The sequence below is a fragment of the Pteronotus mesoamericanus genome, unplaced genomic scaffold, assembly GCF_021234165.1.
Source record: "Pteronotus mesoamericanus isolate MK-2021 breed Mesoamerican mustached bat unplaced genomic scaffold, CSHL_Meso_final scaffold_21, whole genome shotgun sequence".
NCBI lineage: Eukaryota > Metazoa > Chordata > Mammalia > Chiroptera > Mormoopidae > Pteronotus > Pteronotus mesoamericanus.
In genome coordinates this window covers 6787694-6814355 of record NW_026555310.1, presented here as the reverse complement: position 1 = coordinate 6814355, position 26662 = coordinate 6787694, and the positions used below count along the sequence as shown (strand labels likewise).

Here is a 26662-nt window from a genome sequence, read left to right as displayed (position 1 = left end):
CCCTACGGAGCAGGACTTGCTTCGGTGGGCTCTGGTGCTCACTGGGTCTGCTCCTTGAGTGTGTCGCTCGTGGAGGTGGTAGGTTTGTAATCTGGCGTGGTCTGACGCTGCCCACTGGGTGTACTGGTTCTGGGACCTCCAGGGAGGTGTAAAGTCAGCCACCAACTATGTCCTGCCTAGAGCCACCCAGCGTGAGCTGCAGAGTGATCTGCGGATGGCTGTTACTTGTGCTGGGCTTGGAAAGGCCAAGCTGTGAACCAAGGCTGGCTGCCACTAATGCTGGGCCTGGGGCTACTTAGTGAGAGGTACAGGGCATGCCAAGGCCAGATGCTGCTTGTTTGCAATTTGTGAACCTTTGAGAGATTTTCAGCAAGTCTACAGTAGGAGCCAAAACAGGAAGTTTGTATGGAAAAGCCACTGGAAGTGGCTTGGGTGGGCCCATAAATTGTATGGGGCGGGGTCACAGGGAATCACCAGGGTGAGGTCAATAGTGTTAGCCAGGCTGATGGACACTCAGATATGGCGCCCACCTGCCAGGTCTTATGTGTTCTGTGTATGTGTTTGGCAGAGTCTCAGAAAAAGAACAATGACCTCTGCCAGCACTTTTGTCTGACAGAAAGCTGCCCCTCTAGCTCTCACCCTGACGTCAGACAATTTAGTTCCTTCCTGTATGTCCCTGGTGCCTTTCAAGCTGCTGCCCCAGGGCTGGAGCTCAGAGGGAGCAAGTCCGTGTAAGTCCATGCGTGGGCCCTTTAAGAGGAACTGCCTGGGACTCCAGAAGCCTCCTTTACACTCAACCACACTCTACAGCCAGAGGTTATGGGGACTTCTCTTTTTTGTACTGAAACCCTGGGCTGGGGAACTTGGTATGTGGCTGGGACCCGTCACTCCTCAGGGGTGACCTCAACAGCTGAGCTGTCCTTCCCAATTTTTATCCAATACATGTGGATGTGGGACCAGCTTTTCTGTGTCTCTACCCCTCCTACCAGTCTCAACATGGCTTCTTTAAATTCCTACTTGTAGGACTGCCATTCAGCTAGATTTCAGGTGGTTCTCAAGGATGATTGTTCTGTAGTTTAGTTGTAGTTTTTATGAAGTTGTGGAAGGATTCACATACTGCATTTACCTGTGCTGCCCTCTTGACCAAAAGTCCTGAAGAGATCTTTAAAATGCAGATCATGAATGTGAAAGGTAAAGGAAGACTCCCTGCCAGCCTCTCTGATGAGAAAAGGGAAGAGGCCTCTGGCAAACTTAGAGTCTAGAATGCAGCTTTCTCATTTGCATAGTTTATGCTAATATGGATTGAGGAAAGGAAAAGTTGTGACTAGTAAGTAGCTAAGTCAACCAATTGGTAACACAAAACCTACATCAAATTGAGAACTGCTATCCTAGGGTTTGATAAAGCTATGCTCTTAGAGATGTGGTAATCAGGTAAACTTTAGAGAACTGGGCGATGAAATATTATCCAGCCTTTAAAAAGAAGGAAACTGTCACATACTGCAACATGAATGAACCTCGAGAACATTTTACTAAGTGAAATAAACGAACCACAAAAAGACAAATACGGTATGATTTCCTTCCATGAGGTATGTGAAGCAGTCAAACTCATATAAACAGAAAGAAGAGTGGTGGTTGCCAAGGGCTGGGAAGAGAGACAAAAGAATTCTTGTTTAATGGACATACAGTTTAAGATCTACAAGATGAAAAAGTTCTAGAGACCTGTTTCACAACAATGTGAATATGCTTAACACTAGTGAACATATACTTAAAATGGTTAAGATGGTAATAAGAAAGAGAAAGAGAGAAAGGGAGACAGAACTGGAGTCAGAAAACTAAGCCCGTGGTTTGGAGTCTTCTAATAGAATTTACTATTATTTAGAGGTGAGGAACAATGCTAAATAACTCAAGGCCAAATTCTCCCAGGGTATTAAATTATTCTTTGTAAATGGGCTTATAACTTTTTCTTTTTTACTAAAATTCATGAACTGTGGCTTTGGGACAGTGGGACCAAGATTCAGGATTCCAGTTCTTAATCCCCACTGAGCCCTTTCCCTGGTGTGTGACTCAGGGGGCCGCTCGGCCGCCCTGGGCCTCCGCTTGGCCTGAGGATGGTCTCTCTCACCCCTCCCGCTGTTAGAGCCTGTCGCTGCAGGGATAGGAGCACACCGGCCCATAGGATTGTGCCCATCAAACAGGGCACTTTCCAGTGTTTACATTTTATTCCGTGGTAGCCATTTAAAGTTTATTTTTATATTACTAAATCAGTAATACAGTTTAGTAATTATATTTTATTTTACAAAAGCATGGGTGTATGTATACTAATTCCTACAATAAATTGAGCATTTATTAAATGCCTTGCACTCTGCTTAGCACTTTGCACATTCAGTGTCCACAACTGGAATTGGGCCAGAGAGTATTAAGTAACTTTTCCAATGACACAGCTCATGGGCTATAGACTTGGGATTCTGAACTCAATTTTTCTGCCTGCAAAGGCCATGCTCTGAACTCTAAGCTAAACTGGAGCAATATAGAACTTGCATGAAACGTAAGCATTCTAAGAAAGTTTATAGAAAAGTTTAAGAAATCTAACAGAATGAGGTCTTTTATAAATTCACTTCTCGAAATCTATCCATCTTGGCAAAACCACCAATTTGGCTCCTCTCAGCATATAACCTCCCAAATCCCAACATCTCTAGCCTTGCTGCTCAACAGCACAAAATTTTGCATGTGCTGACTTAGTAGAGAATTTAGTTCAGTTACTAAATTGAACTCATGAGAAGGTTTAATTGCAAGTCTTGAAATTCTTAATATACTATCAGAGAAGACCTTGTGCTCCAGTAGAAACAAATTATTCATATGTGCTCAGAGTGCTAAATGCAAATGCTTTTGAAGAGAAATTATCAAAAATATGTAAACTGTTGCAAATAAAACACATATTGTTTTGTGAGTATTTTTTTAAAGGTAGCCAGGCATAGAACACAAACACACACCAGCTGGCCGAACTAAGTTTATTTATAAGTAAATATTTTAGTGGTCTGATTCTGGCCCACTTGATGTACCCTGTACCAAGAAGATAAGAAAAATAAGTGTTCCTTGAAATAGAAAATGTGGATAAAACGATAATGGCTTTTAAAGATAAGTTTAAATTGATCTGTGGCTGGAACTATTAAAGGGTTATTAATATTTAAAGAACATTATTTTTGCCTTTATGTTTAGAGTATTTTTCACTGTCTAATTAAAATATCTGGCTTTTATGGGCTTGGTTTTAAATAAATTATGGCTTAAAATAAATTATAAATTTGTAATGACATATTAACATACATGAATAGAAACCAAAAGGCAAAACTCCAGTCCTGACAAGGTGTAATTTTTGCCTACTCTAGACCTGCACCCATGTGGCTGAAGTTGACTAGAGAAAACCTAACATTCCTGCTGAGCACCCTCAGTTCAAATAAGGGCTCCCAGCTTAAGGGGGTCTACCTGATGCTCAATGAGTACAGCCTCTCCCATCTCCTAGTTAACTATTTCATATCTTCTTGTTCCTCACACCTCTAACACCACCTCCCCCAGGTTCACTCTCAGCTGGTGACCTTGACCTTTTTGCTTGTTCCACTGACAAAACAGAACCAGGAAATGCCCCTCAAGCTGGCACTCCACACCTACCCATACACCAGCATTATGCTCCTGTACTGGGTCTTCGCCCCGCTTTTTCTGCTTCATCTGTCCTACCACGTACCCAGGACAAACCCCTCTACTTGAGCACTAGACCAACCGCTTTCACCAACACAAGGACATTGCTTCAGCAATTTCCCCCTATTCCTCCTGCATCACCTTTTTTTTTCCCTATTTACTGAATCATTCCCATGAACATGCAAACATGCTATTATTGTTCCCACCATAAAAGAAAATAAAACTCTCCTAACCCCGCTTTCCCCTCCAGCTAACTTCTCATTCTCTTCTTCTCTGTATAGTAAAACCCATGGAGGGTTGTGCTGTCTCCAGTTCTCTCTTAACCACTCTAATCAGTCTTTGTCCCCACCACTCTATCAAGGTCTCCCAAGTCCCACAGGGTATTACAGCCAATGGTCAAATATCCTCCCTGGCTTATGAACCATCTCTGACACAGACAGCCCCTCCCATGCACCCTCCCTTGAAACACTTTCTGCTCTTGGCTTCTAGAACTTCACACTCTCCTGGTTTTCCCCTGTTTCATGGACTCTTCCTTCTCAGTCTCCTTTACAGGCCTCTCCCCATCTTCCCAACCACCTCTACCTGGAGTGCCCCAGGGCTCAATTCTCAGACCTCCTTTCTGCTCTAGCTTTGCCTTCTCCATTAGCCATAGCATCCATACCAAGTTAATATCTCCAGCCTCTCCCCTCACCTCCAGACTTATCTCTCTGAATTCCCTCTCAGCATTTCGATTCTGACGTGTCCAAGGCATCTCACACGTAACCAGCCCGAAAGCTAACACCTGACCTCCACTCCCCAAACCTATTTATCCCAAGTTTTCTCCATCCATGTAAATGGCAACCTCATCCTTCCTGTTGCTCAGGCCAAAAACCGTGGAGCTAGCCTTGTCTCCTCTCCTTTTCTCACACTCAGGCAAATCCTATCACCTCTACCTTCAGATTACATCCACAATCAGACCTTTTAATTCCCCCAGGTAACTATCACTCCTATGAAAGAAGAAAGAGATAATAAAATATTTCAGAGAGACTTGGAATATCTGTAGACTATTTCTGGTATTCTATACAAGATAAGAAGCTGATGACAGTATTGCTTCTACAAGGAATAATGAGAGTGATTAGGGAACAAGAAAGAGAGGGAGACTTACTTGTCACCCGTACCCCTTGTACCTTTTGAAGTTTTGTGCCATGTGCGTTAAATGCCTTCTAAAAATAAACAAGATAATTTAAGAATGAGGACGACGGCCGTGCGCCCTGTCTGGCATCCCGTGGAGAGGCCAGCAAAGATGACACGCTGCAGCAGGAAGGACTCCAGTCCCTGCACAGCTCCATCAAGGTGACAGTCATTCAAGCTTTCCCAGAGCCTCAGTTTCACCACCTGCAAAATTAAGACAATAATTAGAGCTCGCCTTAGTTTATGAAGGGGGAACTGTTGTGAGAGAGCACATTCTGGGTGTAAAGCGTGAAACAGACATAAGTTTTCATTACCCTTTAGGAAAAAGCCAAGTTTCGTGGATAAGAAAGGAAGCCAGCACACTGAGCTATGGCACATGAGACGGGGCCAGAAGAACAACAGTAGCTGTCTCCGTATATTCTAATGTATTCTTGGAAGCAAGAAAATCTGTGTCCTGGTCTCGAACAACTTTAAATTTAATGAATATAATCAAGATTGTCATTTGCATTATTATGGCGAGGCTGTTCTCTGGCCTTGGGATGATTATGCAAATTTTAGCTGTCCTCCCCTAGATTGTTCTTTTATTCTCACAGTATACAGACTAGCTGCGATCTAAAGAACTGGAAAGATTTGCAACTCACAGGTTTGCCAGAATCAAAGAATGGCAATTTTTTCAAAGTTATGTAATAGACTGATCTAAATTTTAAAATACTAAAGTTATCAATTGGGTTCTAGATGAAGCCCTGCCTTGAGACACAATAATAATTGTAAATATTAAAATTCATGAGAAGAGGCAAAATAACTTGATTTAATGGCTGTAGATGAGAGGATAAAAACAATGCGTGATGTGTGGAACTAATTTTTAAGCCACACATTGAGTAGTCGATGAAGTAAAATAAAATGACATTTTCTGAGAAAAGACAACCATGTTTGCTTTATAGGCCAGTTTCCCTGTGTAGCATAGTATTAAAAAAAACACACAAAACAAAAAAACACTAAGCACATAGGGCACGCATGCATATGCATTTCAGGGCTGTTTTGGAATCTGTTATTCTTATTTGTTAATTATTTTATACCATTTAATGTAATGGAGAAATGCTGTATCCTAAAGTATTTAAAACACTGTGGAAGGTTCACTGCTTGGGAAAAACTTTTTTCCAAAGCTTTATTTCCTCATTTCTTTTTTCTTTTCTTCTGATTTATTTCCTTGTCTTTCATCTTGGTATTTGTAGGAGAGGTGAGATTCCTCCTCCTCCAAATCCTATCCTTCCAAAGGAAAGAAAACAAAGTTCCAAGCTTATCTATATCTAATCAATCAGAATACCACTTCCTGTCTCCTTCCTGCCTTCCTGTTACCTCTTGGTTTCAAATGGAACAGGAGGAGGAATCAGAAAACGGTCCTGGCCTGCCGCTTCCTGCATTTACCTGGGACCTACCGCTTAGGCCTGTGGCTCTCTGAAGCTGCAGAGGGAGTTCTCATTCCCCCCACAGGGGGTTGGGAGAAGCACTGCACAAAGGAACAGGATTATTACTCCTAAAAATTAGAAAGGAGAGCAATCTTCCTTTTGTCATTTCCCCATTTCTCTTTTCTCACTTCCCCTTTCTCTCCACTCACCACCTTCCCCTCCATCCCCCTCTAGTGGGTTTTTTCAGCTGTGAACACACCACACAAGCTAGGGTGCTAAGAGCAGAGGATCCGAATTGTGAAAAGAAAACAAAGGAAGATCGTAGCAGCTACACACAAGTTACTGAGAAATGTGAAATGAAAATAAGCTCAGAGCCAAATTCCTGGAAGATGCTAAATCGTGGACTTACTAATCACTGTGTTTTCATATTTGCCAAAGTCTCAAAGCTTCGGTCATTAGCCTTCCGCTTCCTAATGCAAGAAAATAAATGCTGACTCGTGTCATTTGCCCCAGATGCCACCGGAAATGGCATCCTCTCCCCTGACGCTGGCTCACAAATGTAGCAGCACCCAGAAGTAAATGTTATCTGCCTTGTAGCCCAGGCTCTGGGCTCTCTCCTCACCCCGGTACTCTGACCTACAGCCAAGAAAGGAGTCTCTAAGCAAGAGATGTAGAATCAACGAAGAGGTACATTTTTAAATCACCAGTTACTTTAATGAGTAAGTACTTTTCAGTTTTTCCATTTTATTTGAGGCATTACTTTTGCATTTCTGACCAGCCTTTCTTGGCATTCTCATTTCTTGGGTGCTCTCTGCAGGCAGGAATCACCGCCCTAGCCCGCTCCGTGCCAGCGGCACTTAACCAAACAGCCCCACAGAGACAACTGTTATTTCATAATGAGAGGGACTGATAAACTACTGAACCTCTAAACATGTAAAGGGAGAGGAAATGGTAGGTTGTGAACAAGAAAGGATGTAAAGCATCTGTAATATATGCAATCTTGTATGTTGTGGTTGACCACAAAGGCTTGGCATCATTTTGACTCCCAGCTCTGCTTTTTATAAAATGGATGACCTCGGGCAGATGACTCAGTCTGCCAAACTTCATTTTCGAATGTGTAAAATGAAGACAAAGAAGTACCAATTTCACAGGGTTCTTACGAGGAATGATTAGGTAAGCAGGTAAAACATATTAACATAAGCAGTGGGTACCAACTACTGTTACTAAATAAGTTACATTATTGTTACTAAGTAATAAGTTAAATATTTCATTTACTGGAAAGTTCCCTTAATTGCTGAAGCTCATCCCCCCAAAATGCTGAGGTGGCTCAGAAAAACAATAATTAACATTTGTAAAGTTTATGGAGCAAAGTTTCCTTTGATTTCCACAGTTCACCCTAAGGTGGGCAGTGGTGAGCTGTTGACTTATTTTTGTTCCCGAGGGATTGAAGCTGTACAGGACTCGGCGAAGGAGAAGCGCATAGGTCCACACTTTGAGCAGAAGGGAGGAAACAGGGCTTGGGGAAAGCCTAGGGCCCTCGTGCGTTATTTCCCCAGCATGGACTCTTGTTCTGTCAGCTTCCTCACTTCCCGGACCTTTTCCCCGCCTCGTGTGCCCAGGCCTCTAGCTTGAAAACAGGGCCACCCTCAGTCCCGCTGCCACCACACACAGCACTGGGAACCCAGGTCCTCCAGCTCCTTCTAAGAAATAATACGGGTAGCGAGCAAGGCAGGCAGACTGGCTCTTAGAAACTGCATCATTAATAGTAACAACAACAATAAAATAATATCCATTTTACAAGCTCTATTTTAAAAAATTACATTTTATTGAATATGCTATTACAGTTGTCCTGAGGTTTCCGCCTTTGGTCCCCCTCCACCCAGGACCCCCCTCAGGCCATCCCCCCACCACTGCTCATGTCCACGGGTCATGCATGTGGGTTCTTTGGCTGCTCCATTTCCTACGCTGTACTTTACATCCTCAGAGCTATTCTGTAACTGCCTATTTGTACTTCTTAACTCCCTCTCCTCTTTACCGACTCCCCACACTCCCCTCCCATCTGGCCACCAAAACGCTCTCTGTATCTGTGCTTCTGTCTCTGTTCTTCTTTGTTTGTACAAGCTCTTTTGTGTAATCTCTTCAGAGAAGCATACAGATCATCTCTCCCATTTAAAAGATGAAAACAGAGGAGAAGCGAGCCCTGGAGGTGACAGAAACCCCAGCCTGCTGACTCAGCCTAATGTTCACTGGTTAAATGGGCTTTTGTGCCCATCCCTGGAGAGAGAATTTCAGAATCCAACCTGTTCATCGGCTGGAAGCAACTTAGTCATGATTAGCTCTCCATCACACTCCTTTTCAACCATGGGAACCTTTCATTCAACCATTGATTAGAATCTAGAGTAGCCAGCGTAAGTATAAAAATATAGCTTTAGTGCAGTAACTGAGTTTTTCATTTACACATTGATAGAAATTGGCTATCAATGTCCTAAGATAACGTAGGACATTGTGATAAAAACTGTCCTAAGTTGACTTCATACCTGCTCTGTTTTCTTGTGGAAACATTTAAAGTTGCGCACAAAACATTGCTTCACTTTGTTTTGTTTTCCAACAGATAATAAAAAGGAGAACTACATGCAAATATCTTTTTCTAGAAAAGACTATTTTTTTTCTCAAGGTTTCAACAAATATTTATAGCTGAGGTTAAAAGCTCAGGCTCTGGAGCCATATTTCCTCCTAAAGAAACAAAACAAAATCTTAACCTTACCTAATCAATCAGAAGACTCACAGTCAGTAAAAGACCAGTTCTTCCTTTTACTCGCTGAACAGCTCTGGGCTATTTACATAACCTCTCCAGGCCTCAGTTTACTTATCCATATCAGAAAGATAATAATAGTTGCTAACTCATTAGTTTGTGAGAATTAAATAAGCCTGGCATAGAGTAAATGCTCAATGAGTGCTAACCATGATGTGTAAAACACTGGTCTGTGAGGGGTACAAGGATGAGTAAAACCCATTTCGGCCATCCAAGACTAGGATACACTGTGGTAAAAAGATGAATGGGCATTTAGTCATAGTACAAAATGGAACCACATGCTTAATAGAGGCATCCGTCAGGGGACCAAGAGATTTTTCTGAATGGGAAAATAGGGAAAGCTCACAGACAGAATTCCATTTTAAACTAGATCTTAAAGAACAAGCAGAGCTCTGGCTGGTGTAGCTCATTGGACTGAGTGCTGGCCTGCGAACCAAAGGGTCTCTGGTTCGATTCTCAGTCAGGGTCCACGCCTGGGTTGTAGGCCAGGTACCCAGTAGGGGGTGCTCAAGAGGCAACTGCACATTGATAATTCTCTCCCTTCCCCTCTCTCTAAAAATAATTAAATAAAATCTTTAAAGAAGAAGAAGAAGAAGAATGAGCAGAATTCCGGTAGAGGAAGGAGTTAGGGAACATTTAATACTGATTTGCAGAGCAAACATGAAGAGGTGAGAAAAAGCTCTCTGAGTATGCACAAGCTCTGTCATTCACCTTTGTAATTGGGCTTTGGGGAGCTGCAGAGAAGGAAGGATCATAGCCTAGGTTAAAAAACAAAGTTTATAACTGCAAACTGTTGGAGTTATGCTAGCTTTTCAAATGAAAGTGAAGATATAAAATTTGAAAACACAGATAAAATAAAAATACCATGTTAGAAAGAATTTCAAATTAAGACACTTTCTTAGGGTTTGAGAGTAATTTATAGAAAGAGAAATTAACCATAAAAATCTAAAACAGAGGTGGAAGTGTTCACTAAGCTAAGCTCCCCAAATACATTATACCATCCTCCTCCCTAAAATATATTTTCAAGAATTGTGTCTTATTTTTTTATTGCCAAGAAATGGGTGAACTGTTCTATAGCCAGGCTATCATTCTATACCATTTTGATGTTTTTGGAATAATGGAAACAGCCACAGTCATGAAAAATAAAAATGACTTGATTCAGGCAGTTCAGAAGCAGAATTTATTTACAACTATTTATTGCCAGCATTTTAAGTGTAAATTATATAGCAGGCTCTTCAAAAGTGTACAGCAAAAAAACGCTGCCTTCATTCCCACTGAGGACCAATATTTACCTTTAGGAAGAGAGTTTAAAGGTCACAAGAGAATTATCTTAGGAATTCAGCCACAGTTTGTTGGGAGGATAAATGGGCATCTAGAGAATTTAGAAGTGATAAGAGACCTGCATAGGCTAGTTTACGCCTTCCCCTTCCCCTCCCCACTACCTTGAAACTTTGTTGTACTTAACCTGAATGTGTCTGGAACTCAGGAGGCAAGTTCGGGCTAGCCAGATTTATTGAGCACTTACAAATGGGGCAGACCTCATGCTCCTGTACCCTTCACTTCTTGAGAAACCCCTAGTGCAGTTCCTAATTTTTTGGATGAGGAATCTAACGTGCAGAGGGATTACCTGGCCTGCCAGGATCTCAGAGGCTAGTGAATAGTGGGGCAGGATATAAACCCAGGGGGCCGACCCCAGGGCCCACCCTCTCGGCCCCTGTGCTTTATTGCCTCGATTCAGAGTCATCTGCATACAAATGGTAATTGATAAGAGGACCATATAATTTATTTGCATCCAAACTGGGGATTTTGAGTGGGGGGGAGAGGGGAGCTATGAATTATGCTGTGAAAACAGCAGTAAACAGAACACTTCGGGGCAAACAGGGACTTGTGAACCTTATTGACAGATGCTGTGAGAGTGGGTGAATTTACCAAGGGAAAGAATGTTGAAGAAAAGAAGAAAGGAGTCGATTAGTGGACCTTGAGAAAGACCAACATTTGGGGAATTGCTGGAGAAAGAGTAACTCACAAAGGACGCTGGGGAAGGTGAGAGAGGAGAGGTGGGTGTCAGACTCTCCATAGTTTTTCAGGGGGGAGTGACCACCAGCGTTCCAGCCCCCAGGGCTGGGAATTCGACCAAGACCTAGAAATGGCCATTGAAAGGAGCAGCAAGGAAGTCATAGGTGATTTACTGACAAACATTTCTTTGGTTTGATGGAGCTGGAAGCCAAATAAAAGTTAAAAAAAAAAAAAAGACTAAGTAGGAGGTGAGGGCCCAGAAACAGCCCATGCAAACAACTCTTTTTAAGAAGTGACCTTGAAGGGGAGGCAAAAGATAGGACTGTCCTGGAGGTGGAGTCCAAGAAGTTTCCTTTTTTCTTGAAGAAAGAAACTAGAATGTATTTAATGCTTACGCAAGAAGCCAGCCTGAGGAGACTGAAGAAAAAGTGGAATGCATAATTATTCCCTCGCCACAGGGACCTCCTGGAGCAAAGTGTCTGAGACACTGGAAGAAGAGCTACCTGAGCTGAGGATTACCTTTGCGTCTGAGGAGGTACAGCTCTCCCTCTGTGGGAGGGAGGAAAGGGGGTCTGCAGGTCTGAAGGTTTGAGGGAGGGAACTAAGCGAGGTGCTTGCTGTCTGTAGACTTTAGTTTTCTCTGGAGTCCCAGCAGGGAGCGGTTGCAGTGACAGAGGTTTAAAGGTGCCTAATGCGTGGCAGGCCCTGTATTAAGTCCCTGATAGACTTTGACGTGATCCCTTTTTTCTTTACTGTTACTCATTGAAGTCGGTGATGAAACCCCTGTTTTGATGCCAAAGAAAACTGGCTCAGAATGTTGGGCAGCTAACCCAAGAGCACACAGCTGTTGAGAGCCAGAGTTCAAGTCTGACTTCAGTGTTTCCTGGAAGTGAAAGCCGGGTCACTGCCTTCCAATATCTTTCATTCATGTTAGAGAGTAATAGGAAGGAGGTTAACAAATGTACTTTAATTAATGGTTTGAGACCATAGTGTAGAAATTTGTTGTAACCAGTACATGACCGCTATCATGTTGTTTATGTGAATTGATTTTTCACTTTAAGAAATCCTTTTGTTAAAAAGGTTTGTTTGTTTGCTTTTAAATGGGGCTATTCAATTAAAGGCTCCGTAGTTTATTTTTTACTTTTACAGAAGTTGTTTGCATACTAGGTATTTTGAATCCCACTTCATTTATAAAGGATGTCTACTGCATTTTAGATTGTCAGAGTATGAGAAATTCCTCTGTTGTTTTTTTATTGAAAAGAGTCACAAATTTAAGATTGTGACCTGGTAGAGACAGAATAGATAAACAGATAGAATAGGTCCTTAGAGACTCCTGCCTCGACAAGAAAAACCCATGGTTACCGGAGTCCAGTTTGAAGATCACTATAGCAGTTTTAATTTTCCATTTATGTCCCATATATCTGAGATTTTAGATTATGTTTAGAACGAACTAAACAGCCAAGTTAGAAATTGGGGCCCTACGGTAGGGTGGAGTTGGGTAATTTAGGGATGTGGTAGAGGAACCACCATGGCTGTTTGCGGGGTGAGTCAGATTTGCACAGCGACAGCTATCACAGCCCCAGGTAGACACATGTGTTCTCTAAATTTTTACTGGATTACTTAATGGGCTGCAGAACTGAGGCTGTTTTAGCGGTGAGATTATTGAGGGTAGGGATTTGGAATCGATCTTTCCAATGGCTTTTTGGAGATAATATTTTTGTTGCATTATTTCACATAGTATCTCATAGTACTTTTATGTATTTTTAAAAATGTGTTCTTAAAACCACTTTTTAAAACAGTAGGCCTGAATCCTCCCCATTTCCAAGTTATGTAGAGGAGGAGTGAATATTAACTGACTTATCCCAAATCAACCCCCAATCCACAGGCCATTCATTAAGCTTTCTCAAAAGAGTTAAGAATCATTTGCTTTTTTTTTTTTTGAAAACTTTATGTGCCACGCAATTTAATTTTTGACAAGTTTAAATTCCACTTAGAAAACTAACCAATGCCAACACCTAAGTTGTAGAGTTAAGTTCATGAAAAATAATTATATTCTTCTTTGTACCATCTATTCCATAAAATTTAAGGGAATCTTGGAAAGTTCAAAGCATTGATTTGATCACCAAAATGCAGTTTGAAGGAGATGAACTATTTATATTCCCAATATAATGTTGCATTAAGATGGGTAGTCATATGCGAGAAACTTTTAAACCAGTTACAAGCATTTCCTACAACTAATCAATTGAAGCAACATCCTAATTGATCGTGATTACCTCTGTGATTTAAGACTTCTCTGCAGGGCCTCTGGAGCTACTGCCCTATTAAATGTGTCACTCTTCCTGTAACGAAACATCAATAAGAAAAGAAAAAATTAACCTAATTACTACAACACATTGATTTATGGAAAACAAATGCTATATGTTTGTTTTGTGATAGTTATAAAGCAATACTCAATGATTTATAAGTCATGGCTTACGAAGCTATTAAAAAATTAATTATCCCAAAACAGAAATCTAAGCAGGATGCTTGAAAGTAACTTATTATATAGTAAAAGCCATTATTAATGCATAGTTCTGTCAGAGCTTTATCCAAAAGCCAAATTTTACTTTGAAAACAGAAAAACATCCCACTACCTATAATTATGACTTGAGGAATCATGATGACACTCTTTAAACACTGGTTTTCATTTGATGTTGGAATCCCAGATTGCAATGATCATCCCGCCAACCTTCCCTCTCTCCCTTGACCTTTCCCACAGGCTTTGGTGCTTCATTTACATACATCAGTTCTAGCTGCTAGCTCTTTCTTTGATGTTTTTCCTGTCCTTTTCCATACCCCTCCTCTTGAGAGAAGAGACTGCATTTTTATACCTCATCTTTACGCCTGGCACAATATCTGGTTCTTGCTGATCCTTATTGAATGAATGAATGAACGAATGAACGAGGCAATCTACCTATAAAATAGCTACCAAAACTGATAAGTGAGTTTAGCAAATTTGAAGGAAGGAAAGAAGCATCAGCTAAAAAGAACACTGACCTGATTTCAAATCCCTTTATGTTTCAGTTTTTTAAATACAAAAGAGTTTTGAAAATACTTAGAGGTAACCAACAGTTTTTTAAGGTGAAAGAAGATTTAGCTCTCCAATTTATTCTCTACTCACATCCCCCCAAAAAATCCCCCTTTCTTTTTTTTTTTTTTTTTTTTAGTTGGTTTTGTTTTTAATGTTTGCCATCTTAGCTTAAAGGATTCTTTCCCACAACAATAGTCCCGAGGGTGTCTGACTTGTTAATCCTGTTACAGTTGCAGCATTCTCCACCAAGAAGTTCATGAACTTCCTAACTGGAAGGCTTCTGCTCAGTCATTTCCCCTTCCCTTCTTTTCTACAGTCCTATCTACATATTCCACTGCAGAAAAACAATACATTCTTAGATGGACATTTTTGCCTGATTTTGACTCTGAACCCTTGGAACAGCATCTGGGTGGATTAAGTTCTCTGGTCAAGATTACAGGGCTGCCCAGGAATCTTTAGAATTTTGTTTTGGTTTTTCTAAAATCCAGATTTTTAAATTTTTTCATGTCTCCTGCTTGAGATTATGGAATGGGATGAAAAAAATATGCTCTCATTTACATACACCCCCACTTCCACCCTTACTGAGCCCCCACTACGCACACACAGCCGAGTGCATGTGGACCTCCTGCCCTGAGCAGGCAGAGTAAATGGTGGCCTGCCTATATGCAGAGGCACACCAAAGACCCGCACCCTATCTCACCCTCCTGACCTGAGCCACGCTGTAGGATTCAGACTAGCCTGCAGGGGGTTCTGGTCCGAAGGAGGTTTCTACAGAGACAGATTTGAGAGTCAGTGGTTTTAAGTCTTGGCTCCATCGCATCAATATTCTTCCCTATCAAAGATGAATAATCAGAATTATCCTATAAATAGGGTAACATTTGTTAAGCACCTAGCACCCAGTAGCCGTTTAGTAAACAGTAATTTCGTTTTATTCAAAATCTTTCACTTCCATCATTTCGTATGATCTTTGCAGTACCCTGCTAGACAAGCAGCAGAAATCCTGTAATCTCCTTTTCACAGATGGTTAATGTGGTATTCTGAAACGTGCTGAGTAAAAAGAGTAGCTCTTATCCATGCTTACTACTTGTCAGGCATTGTTATAAACATTATATTTAATCCTCACATCAAATTTATGAAGTGGGTAATGTAAGCCCCATTTTACAGACGAAGAAACTTACATCAGAGAGTGGCTAAATAACTTGCTCGAAGACTGAGAGCTCTCAGCAAATCGAAGAGCTGGATTGAAACCTAGAGTTTGGTTTCAAGAACAGTGATCTTCACCAGTATACTTAAGTGCCTCCATTTCCCACTGCATTTGGACTCTTCTGTGAGTCCAAGTGTAAGGCTCTTCACATCTAGAGAAAGAATCCATTAGACTATGTAAGCAAAATAGCACTGAAGGAACCCTCATGACTGGTGTGGCTCAGTGGATTGGACGTCATCCTGCAAACCAAAAGGTCTCTCTCCGGTTTGATTCCCAGTCTGGGCATGTGCCTGGGTTGCAGGCCGGATCCCTGGTTGGGTTGTACAAAAGGCAACTGATCAATGTTTTGCACATTGATGTTTCTCTCCCTCTTTTCTCCCTTGCTTCCCCTCTCTCTAAAAATAAATAAATAAAATCTTTTAAAAAATAGCACTGAAAGAGACAGCAGTAGGTTATCAGATCTGCCGACCTAGGGGAGAAAACTCTAGTGGCAGAGGTTTTTGATGTTCAGTGCCCTAGAGGACTGGGCAGAGACTATGACCGAGTGCCAGCCCAAAGGCGGCACACAGCTGGATGGCATGGGCACCCTGGAAACACTGGGAAGAGTCTTCCCCAGCACGTTGTGCTTTGGAGACTTGGGTCTGGGGTATAGAATACCATTCACAAAGACATCTGAAAGTCTATGGCACCTGCTCATTCTGTTTTCATGGCACTTACACTCTCCACTTTGTGTTACACTTATCAATGAATATTTCCAATCTGCTCATGAAGGAAAAGACCAAGCTTTACTCATTTTACATCCCCCATGTGGTGCATTTAGTAGGAGTTAGTGTGAGTTAGATGAATAAATGATTGTTAATAAGTGGGATAGGAAGCTTACTTTAATTAAGTTTTATTTTGTTGTACCATCGTAAGCTAAATTCTATTTTTCAGGGGTTTTGTTTGTTTGTTTGTTTTTTGTTTTTAAGATTTGTGCTCTGACCAGGAGTCAAGCCCAAGATCTTTTGGTTTGCAGGATGATGCCCAACCAACTGGGCCGCACAAGTCAGGGCACTTTTTTTTTAATGGAGGTTCTTTGCGGGGAATTAAGCCAATATTTTCTGTTGTCTTAGGGCAACTCTTATATTCTGTCCATTTTCGTGGTTTTATTTTTCTGTTTGTACTCATTTAAAACTAGAAATAGTATTTGCTTTTAAAAGCTGAGTGTGTCATTTAATAATAGTTGTCCACCCACACCTATTAAAATATTTACTAATGCATAAAAGCCTACAGAGATCACACCGCAGGGGATGTTAACAGCTTCTGTGTAAGTATACACAGTGGATGCCATCTTCCTCCCCATCCGAGATTTGTTAGTAGCATTGAAGTGTGTTTCTACCTTTTATTCATCACTAGCTATGGTTGTAAATGGCAGCTTGAAATAAACTTCATCTCAAGTTTTGAATATGAGTTTCACAACTCAACATTTTATTCAATATGCTGGGGCAGGAAAACTTTCCCCTGCCCCTTAGGTTCAGTTCCTGGGGCCCGGTGATTAAACTAACAAAAGACAGGTTAGCCAGAGAAAAGGACCATGATTTTTATTGATATTTAAGTGCACTAGAGTTCATAGAAAATATATGAAACTCAAAGAAACATTCAGGAGTTTACATACCATTTTAACAAAGGAAAAAGTGTTTGGGCTTCAGGGGATGAGAAATTGTGGGGAAGTGACCAGCGACTATATGGGGAAACTGATGGAAAATATGGGCTATTTTGGTAAGGTCTCTACACGGAAACTTGTCCTGGTGTTAACCCCTCCCTGCCTTCTTCCGTGACTCCTCTTTGGTTGGAGAAGGGGCAATTTCCTCAAAAGGGAATTTATACACTGCTTTTAGGCAGATGAGGGGAGAACAGAGAACCCTTCCTGTGTCTGTTGATTCTTAAGTGCCTTCAGCTCAAAATCATCCTTATACCAAAGTGGCATATTTGGGAGTGGCATATTCTGATCTCCTTCAAATGGAAAGCAAAGAGTATTATAACAGAAACACATGAATTATTCCCAATGTTATTTCTTTTGTATAAGACCTGTTGATACAGGTACTCGTACTTTATGTTGCTTTCCATTTGAATTCTTAAGTTACTAAAAGTAATGTAAGATAAAATATATTTACCAAAAAAGGGGAAAGTGATTTCATTTATCCTACTATTAAAAACTTTTTGCATGTTTTCTTTCAGTGTTATCTATGCGTATCTATTTCATATCGTTTCAGTGATACGGGGCACACATGTGGTCTGTAACTTCCTCATCTTTACATATTACAAGCATTCTCCATGCTTTTGCTTATTCACACTCCCCATTGTTTAGCAGCTGCAAAGTTAGTCTAACCTTTCCCCAGTTGTCAGACGTCTGGGCTGCCTTCCCAGTGGCCCTTTGCACCTCTAATAGGGGAGGGCGGGCCGGGTTGGCCCCACCTGGCTAGATGGAACCTGGGCCTCCAAGAGCAGCCACAGGCGGTTCAGAGGTCAAGTCCCAGGCCTAAGCTAAGACCAGGCCAAGCAGGGCTTCTGACTACAAGCTCCCTCCTTGCTCTGTCTCTCCTCCCTCAGCCTTAAGGTGGTGGAGTTCTGCCCTGAGGCTTTCCCGGGCCAAAACTTCATCCCTGGCCGAGTCCTAACCACACAGAGGGCCTGCCTGCCCAGGCTGCTCGCTCCTCCCAGCTGCTCTTTCCTTCTGTCCTAGCTATCTCCAGACCAACCCGCGTGCAAAGGAAGGAGCTAGGCCACTTGACCTGGGCATCATGGCCCACCTGCGGTCCTTCGAAGTGCGGCAGCTGCTCCACAACAAGTTCATCGTCATCCTGGGAGACTCTGTCCAGAGGTCCGTGTACAAGGACCTGGTGCTCCTGCTGCAGAAGGATTGCCTGCTCAGTCCCAAGCAGCTCAGGGTCAAGGGGGAGCTGAGCTTTGAACAGGACAAGCTGGTGAATGGAGGCCAGAAGGATGCCATGCACAACGGCACCACCTACCGTGAAGTCCGCGAGTTCTGCACCAACCACCATCTGGTGCGCTTCTACTTCCTCACGCGTGTGTACAGCGTCTATGTCCAAGACGTCTTGAAAGAGCTGCAGTCCCACGAGCACACCCCAGATGTGGTCATCATTAACTCCTGTCTCTGGGACATCTCCAGGTATGGGCAGGACTCTTTTAGCAGCTACCGGAAGAACCTGGAGAACCTGTTTGGGCACCTGGGCCAGGTGCTGCCAAAGTCCTGCCTCCTGGTGTGGAACACAGCCATGCCTGTGGGCGAGAAGATCACCGGGGGCTTCCTCCCACTGGAGCAGTCGTCCTTGTCCTTGGGCCTAAAAAAGAAGGTGATTGAAGCCAACTTCTACAGCTTTGTCGAGGCAAAGAAGCACAACTTTGATGTGTTGGACTTGCACTTCCACTTCCGCCATGCAGAAGAGCACCGGCAGGGAGACGGGGTACATTGGGACCAACGGGCGCACCGACACCTCTCCCAGCTGCTGCTGGCCCACGTGGCCGATGCCTGGGGTGTGGACCTGCCCCGCCGCCAACATGTGAACCAGTGGATCAGGGCTGGACCTGGACAGGGGGCTGAGAGACAGTATCAGACCAGCAGAAATGAGCAGGCCTTACCCCTGCCCCCATCATTTCCTTCTCCCAGGCACCGCACCCTGCTCCCTCTCCCAGCTCCCCACCTACCCCTGCCCCCACCACAGCCCCCACAACTTCCTCCCATTGCCTATCACCCGACCATGAGCCCCCACCCCTCTTACGGTCCCCAAGACACCTGTTTTTCCTCCGACCAGCATTTTCAGTCAGGTCAATTCTTCTTAAACTATTTGCATTCAGATGTCCCCTCATCTACCCAGATAGGATTTGACTCTGAAGGTGAATTTATGTTTGATTCCCAGCCTCCCAGGGTCCCCTTCTCCACACCGTATCATCAGCAGCCAGCCCCTGTGGTTCACAGGGGCTTTCCCCAGAATGTACGTCACGACCCCTATGTGCCCTGGAGACGGCCGCCCAGATCTTACAGGAGACAGGCCCGAGCCCGCCCCGAGCCAAGGCCTCATTAAGCAGACTTGGGCCTTTTTCCTCTTCATAGACATGGACTTGACAGATCATCTGACTGTGCCTAATAGACTGATCTTTTTAACATAAGCCTTTGACCCACACTCGGACTTCTTTTGGTTCTTTGCTGTTACTGATAATGGCAGGGAAGAGCAGCCTGACCCAATCTTGTTGGCTGTGGGCCTCTCCCTCCACGCTCTGGGGGTGACCACGTATTACTACTTCCCCACTCCATATACTTGTTGTCTTTTTGTAAACAGGAAATGGAAATTAAAAAGTTGTTTCACAGAAGTAATTGCGGGTTTTGTGTGTAGCTGTATTTAATGGTGCCTCTCCTTTCCATTAAACAATTAACTTTGTAAAAGCAAGGATGACTAAGTAGTCATGACATCTACTTGATCAACTACTCAAAGTGAATTTGTCTAAAATAATTCTGAAGATTTCCATGAAGTGGATTGGATAATTTTTTTTAAAAAAAAACTTTAACTTTTTGCCATGATGTTTTCCAAAGATTCTTAAAGAATCTATTGTATGTTAGGACTGAGAAACTATAGACATAAAATTGAACTACCATTTACAAACAAGGAAACTGAGGCCAGGAGAGATGACTGTCTTGTCCCAGCTCACACAGAATATCAATCCTCTCCTGGGCTTCCCTAGTTGACACTGGTTTCTAGTTTATATTAATGTTCAAACCACAACACTAATTTACAGTGATACCAAACCAAGAAAGAATGTTTACCAAACATGTTCCATCTATGAAAATCCAGACAGGAAAACCCCTATATGCTCAATAATCAGACATTTAGAGGTTAGATGTGCAATGAACTATGGATATAAACTAGAGTGTAAACTAGAGTGAATTTTCAAATGGTTTTGAATTTTGGACTTGAAAAAATTAGAGCAGAGTCGCTCGTAATGACAAAATGAGTTGCCATTAAACAAAACTGAGATGGAAGGGATGCCCGGTACCCAACTCTGACAAACGGCAGTGGCGCTCTCCCCTCTGTTTTGTAGGGATGTTAACACCATGCATAGTGTTTAAATGCTAGGCTCTTTGTCACACTAGATTAGGGAAATGTTAATACATAGATAAGCTAGTCAAAATCATATTGTCTGAATAGTGGGCTTTTTTATTGAATTGATCGGACTGGCTTATAGTTCCTCAACTGGACCATTCCTAAATTTGACAATGAGAGTCACGAAACAATATCCTGCAAAAATGAAGTTCATGAAATCACAGGAAATGGATAAGATCGGCTACAGAAGAAATAACAACAGCTTTTAATCTACGGAAAAGAATTATAAGACTGCTGGAAAGTAAGGCCTTTATCTTGTCTTTGGGTCTCAAATCCTAACACAGTGTCTAGCACTTAGAAAATATGAAGTGTTTCTTGAATGATTCAGTGAATGAATGATGAGGTGGTGTATGAATGTGTTCCTGGCGGGAAGGCAACCCAGGTCTCTAAGGAGATCCTATAAATGGACATTTAATCCTTATAGGACATCTGAAGGAATATTGCCAAAACAGCATTATGATGACTTTCAAGGACTCTAGAAAGGTAGTGAGTACAAGTCGGAATTTGCCAGAATGTCTCAGCAAAGTCAGGAGAGGGGGACTGGTCTGACCAATCTCAGTGTTCTAATCCAGCGTTCCCCAACCTTTTTAGCACCATGGACAGGTTTTGTGGAAGGTGGAGAGGGGTAGGGGAGCAGGAAGCAGAGCTCAGGTGAGCTTTACTCCCCTGCTGTGGGGGGGGGGGGGGGGGGGGGGGGTGTGGTGGCGGTGCGGGTGGGATTGTACTGGAGGCAGAGCTCACGGGAGCATTTCTTTTAGCCTGCTTCTGAACAGGCCAGCGTTGGGGACCCCTGTTCTAATCAGTGGAGGAGATTAGTGCACCAGGCTGTACATCAGCCGTCTAGACACACTAGTAGCCTTCATTCTGACTTTACATTTCCCAAGCAAGACAAAGCTGCATTGGGCTGCTAAGCTGAGTAAACTGATGCATTTAATGTTTATATTTCCATGAATAAACCAATAAATGGGTGGTGTTGTTTATATCTCTCCTGTGAGTTAAGTTAATCTGTATTCCTCCTTAAGCTGATCATACCTGATGAACCCCGGAAAAGGAGTTCTTAGATATACAGGATTGAGGACCAGACACTGAATCGGTGAAGAATCCGCTCTATTATGGATTGAATTGCACCATCACTTAATAGTCCTGTTTCTCACACATGGGTAGGAGTGCAAGTAGACTCAGACAGGGACAATCTTTTCTTAGCAGATGTGCTAATTTCCTATGGCTGCTATAACAAATGCTACAAACTTGGTGGCTTAAAATGACACATATTTATTCTCTTACAGTTCTGGAGCTCAAAAGTCCAAACTCCATAACCTTAGAGCACAATCCTTATTGCTTCCCACTCTGTCTTACACAATCAGGCTTCTCCCTGTCTCTGCAATGTTCTTTTTTTTTTTAGTTGTGGTAAAGTACACACAACATAAGATTTAACATCTTAACCATTTTTTTAAGTACACAGTTCAGTGGCATTAAGTACATTCACATTGTTGTGCACCCATACTCTACTGGAACTCTCTTCATTGCCCTTCATGATTTCCACTTTATGTAAGTCACCTGGGTGGCTAATGACCCCTGGGTCTTTCCAGCCCCACTGAGGATAAGAGGCTGAACAATTCAGTGCATGCTTGCATTTAATTTCATACATACGCTCGTCTTTATCTTCCACCTTAGAGGCTTCTTCTCTTCCCATTTTGGCTATTGCCACCTTGCTTTTTGAATCAAGAAACCTAGCGATGCAATCAAGCTATTGTCTGGTGAAAAAGAGCCAAAATTATTTAACATTTATGAGAGAAGTTATTGCTCTATTGTGAAGGCTTAAAATGCAGGGTTCGAGAAATTCTCCGGCATCAAGAAATGACAGCACTCAAAGCTTTTTATACTTCACTCTTGTCTCAAGTTTTCTGGAAAAAGGGGGGTCGGAGGGGAGAGTAAAATGAATGATTAAATTGACATTATCCAAGCAGCATATGTGTCTCACAATTTCTACGATAAGATAAACTATGTTATATACCAAAGACTGAAACTTTAAAGCTGTGACTATATTTTTCCATAAGTACAAACAAAGCAAAGCTCAGCACTTGAAAACAAATGGAATCTTGCATCCTTCTAGAGCAACAGGACCAGGCTCCTCCCTGGCAGCCGCTGAGCTCTTGCTCTCTGGGCTTTAGCATCACTTGACTCCAGAGGGGACATTCACATTACATTCTGGAGAGGTACACACACAGCAGCAGCTCCATCTCTCACAGCTTTATGTTCATGAATTCTGCAAAGGTGAGTTGTTTTGAAAACTTAGATCATTAAGACTCATGTCAGAGGAAGGCTTTACTATTGTTTTAAACTTGTATGTTTGTATCTGTAAACACTAGAAATAATATTCTCATTCCCACAACTTTAAGGAAGCCCTCCATCACTGCATGCTTAATTTGTAGATTTTTTTACAAGACTTTCCCCATTAATCTTTAAAGATACATTTTCTAAAACATGTGCCTTGAGCCATAATCTTTACTCATATGTTTGATGGGCAAGGATGCTTACAAAAGGATTCATTCTGTAATTGCCCCATGTGGAAATTCATAATGAGTTTTCATAGATGAGAGACTCTAAAAAGTTATGTGTAAAATAAATATGATTAAATGTGTTTAACCTAGCATTTCCCAGATTTATTTAACCCCAGGCCATTTTCATATGCACTATCTTTTAAAAACATGTCTTGGGAAATGCTGTTGTTCTAGAGAATGCCAGATAAAATGGTTGGGGTAAGCGAAGAGGAGAAAAAATTTGTTAGTGACATTTTATACTTGAAGCTTTTTAAACATGGAGCATTATAGCCTTTTCACAAAGATGATGCCAAAAACAAAGAAGGAAGCCCCTACCGCTCCCAAAGCCGAAGCCAAACCCAAACCCAAAGCAAAGGCTTTGAAGGCAAAGAAAGCAGTACTGAAAGGCATCCACAGACACACACACACACACACACACAAGAAGATCCGTACGTCAGCCACCTTTCAATGGCCAACAACACTGGGGCTCTGAAGGCAGCCTAAATATCCTTGGAAGAGCGCTCCCAGGAGAAACAGGCTTGACCATTATGCCATTCTCAAGTTCCCAACAACCAAGTCGGCCATGAAGAAGGAATAAGACAAACAGGACACTTGTGTTCATTGTGGAGGTCAAGGTCAGCAACCACCAGATTAAACAGGCTATGAAGAAGCTCTGTGACATTGACATGGTCAAGGTCAACACTGAGCAGGCCTGATGGAGAGAAAAAGGTGTATGTTCACCTGGATCCCGACTATGATGCTTTGGACATTGCCAACAAAACTGGGATCATCTAAACTGGGTCCCATAAAAATTCTAAACATAAAATTTTACACTGAAAAAATAAATAATAAATAAAATAAATCATTATAATAACCTATGCCCAAATATGAGCTAATATTCACTAGGTGAACCTGGGGCAAGGATGAGCTTGGCTAGTTAACCAAAATAGGATGAAATGAACCAGAAATGATTGCCCTCTTCCTCTAAGGTAGGGGAAGTATTGGAGCAGGTCCAGGCCAGCAGCAGAACATGGTGTTTGATACTCGGCAAAGGACCTCCCAAGATACATCCCAGTGGAGCGTAGTAATGGGAAGAATGGGAAGTAGAGAATAAACAGCACTCTGAAACTGAGCAGACAGTCATCAACACAGCACCCTCTGTCAACACTCCACAACATTGTTAGGAGCAGGAATAAATCTCTATCACAGTTCCTGTCTTTCAAAGAATAAGAGTACTAGTAGGCACTGCAGTGGCAGAGACAGACACTTCCACTGAAGAGAAGATATAGCTATGCCATGTGGTCTGGGCCCTTTCAGCAGTAATCGCCTCACACTGCCAGATTTTTTCCCTGCTATCCACTCTTCCCTAACTGCACCATGTCCTAAGGCAGTATTTCTCAGACTTGATCTAGAATGCATCAAAATATCCTCGTGGGCTCGGTAAAGCACTAGTGTTGTGTTCTCCCACCAAGTTTCTGATTCAGTAGGTCCAGAACAGGGGCCCAAGAAGCTCCCTTTCTAGTAAGTGACACACTTCGAAAACCACCAAAGAAACAAAAGTGTAAAAAGAACCATGTAATTTTATTCATGTAGCCATAACCTGAATTTATAACCATTTTTAACATTTTGCCATATTTTCTTTATCTGTCGTTGGCTGTTGAAAGGTTATTGAAGTGAAGTAAATTCATAATATTTCATCCTTAAATATTTCATGTGTGGGGCATAAGGACAGTTTCCTACGTAAGCACAACATAAGTATCACATCTAACAAAACTTCAATAACTTGCTGTTACCATCTGACAATGACACTCTCATGGACTGAATATTTGTGTCTGGTGTCCCCCTCCCCCGCCCCCCTCCCCCCCGTTCTGCCACTACAAATTCATATGTTGAAACCCTACCCCATGAAGTGATGGTATTAGGAAGTGGAGATCATTAGGATTAGATGAGGTCATATGTGCGGGTGGAGCCCTCATACAGAGCATTAGAGCCCTTGAAGAGTCACAAGAGCTTGCTTCTCCCACACGAAGATACAAAAAGTTAGAAAAAGAGGGTTCTCATCAGAATCCAACCGTGCTAACACCCTGCTCTTGCTTTCCAGCCCCCAAAACTGTGAGAAATAAACTTCTATTGTTTATAAACTACTCAGTTTATGGTACTTTGTTATAGCAGCCCAAACTACAACAGTACTCAATCTCAAAACTGTTTTCTACAGCTATTCAAATTGGGATCCACTAAAGAATCACACATTGCGTTGTTCATTATGTCTCTGAATGTTTTTTTAATCTAGAAGACAGCTCAAAACACACCCTTTCCTTTTTTCATGACATTGACCATTGAAAAGATTTGTCCCGTATAATGTTCCTGTCTCTGAGTTTGTCTAATTATTTTGTCATGATGCCACCTAACTTTTACTTTATCCCCTGCATTTCCTCTAAAGTGAATGTTAGATCCAAAGGTTTGATCAGTCACAAGTTAAACATTTTTGGTAGAATATGTCACATGCAAGGTGTTGGGCCACAACAGGAGGTATGTCAGCTGGTTTCCCAATATTCTATGCTAAGATTGATGGCCTAATAAAGGGTGACAGTTGGAAGCCTGCATTTTAAAGTTATGTTTTCCTCCTTGCAACCTGTAAGTGTCCAGTGGGTGATGCATTAGTACCAAGTCAGTACTCCAGTTCCTCATCAAGCTTTCACTCACCCACTCATGAGCCTCTCTTGAAGCTGTGAGTTCAGCGAGGGTGGGAAATTGGTAATTTTCTGATTTTACTATTCTTTGTACATTTTTTAGTTGACATTCTTCTGTAAAGAAGAGATTTTTTTCCATCTATTGGAGCTATTTGGTTACTCCGAGACATGTTACCTATAGAAAAACCTGGCCACCCTGAGTCATGACAGTGGGTACAGCTGGCATCTCAGACCCGTCCTCTCGATCAACTGGGACTCTGCGAACAAGGACCCAGGCACAGGAAGAGATGTGACACACTGACCATCTGAAATGTGGCACTAGGTAGAAACCAGGTCTTTGCAACAACCCAAGAGCCCCAGTATTCTCCCCAGTAAGGGGAAGTACGCTCAGTGCTAGACAGGCAGTGAGGATGTAGACCAGGAGGAGATGAGCCTTCAGCTGGAGGGCTTGGTTTTGCAGATGTGAAGGAGGAAAAGTCCAAGGACTGGGTAAGACTATAAAATCGACCTAGAGAGGCAGTCAATAAATGGACATTAAAAATGGAAATGACTCCTTTGCTTGTGAAGTCAACCTCATTTGAGGAATGTATCTTTTCTAATTGGTCAATAAATAAGTGATTACACACTGAAGTGAAGGTGTTTATTGGCAGATAATATATTAGTCTCTTATTAGTTTATTGGCAAATAGCATTTGTTAACACAAAAAATACTTATTAGGCAATACATTAAATTTTCTTGGTCAGAGATAAAATTTAGATAAGCCATCTTATATAAGATTATTCAAGGCAATTCCTACTTGGATGAGTTAAGAATGCTTTACAAACTAATTCCTTTAATACTACATTCTCCATTATTTTCCACTGAGCTACTTCCAGTGGTGGAAGACATGGAGTTTGTCTCTGACAGGA

At 42.1% G+C, this 26662-nt stretch overlaps 1 protein-coding gene and 1 pseudogene across 1 annotated transcript; both read left to right on the top strand.

Annotated features, from left to right (window-relative positions):
* The first annotated feature begins 11580 nt into the window (after nt 1–11580).
* PCED1B (PC-esterase domain containing 1B) lies at nt 11581–19667 on the top strand. The gene is made up of 2 exons (XM_054590881.1): nt 11581–11629; nt 18091–19667. Exon 2 carries the CDS (start codon nt 18149–18151, stop codon nt 19448–19450), a length of 1302 nt encoding a protein of 433 aa, XP_054446856.1. The 5' UTR covers nt 11581–11629; nt 18091–18148; the 3' UTR covers nt 19451–19667.
* A 3695-nt stretch (nt 19668–23362) lies between these two features.
* Nucleotides 23363–23859, top strand: LOC129084685 (60S ribosomal protein L23a-like; annotated as a pseudogene).
* The last annotated feature ends 2803 nt before the right edge of the window (nt 23860–26662 follow it).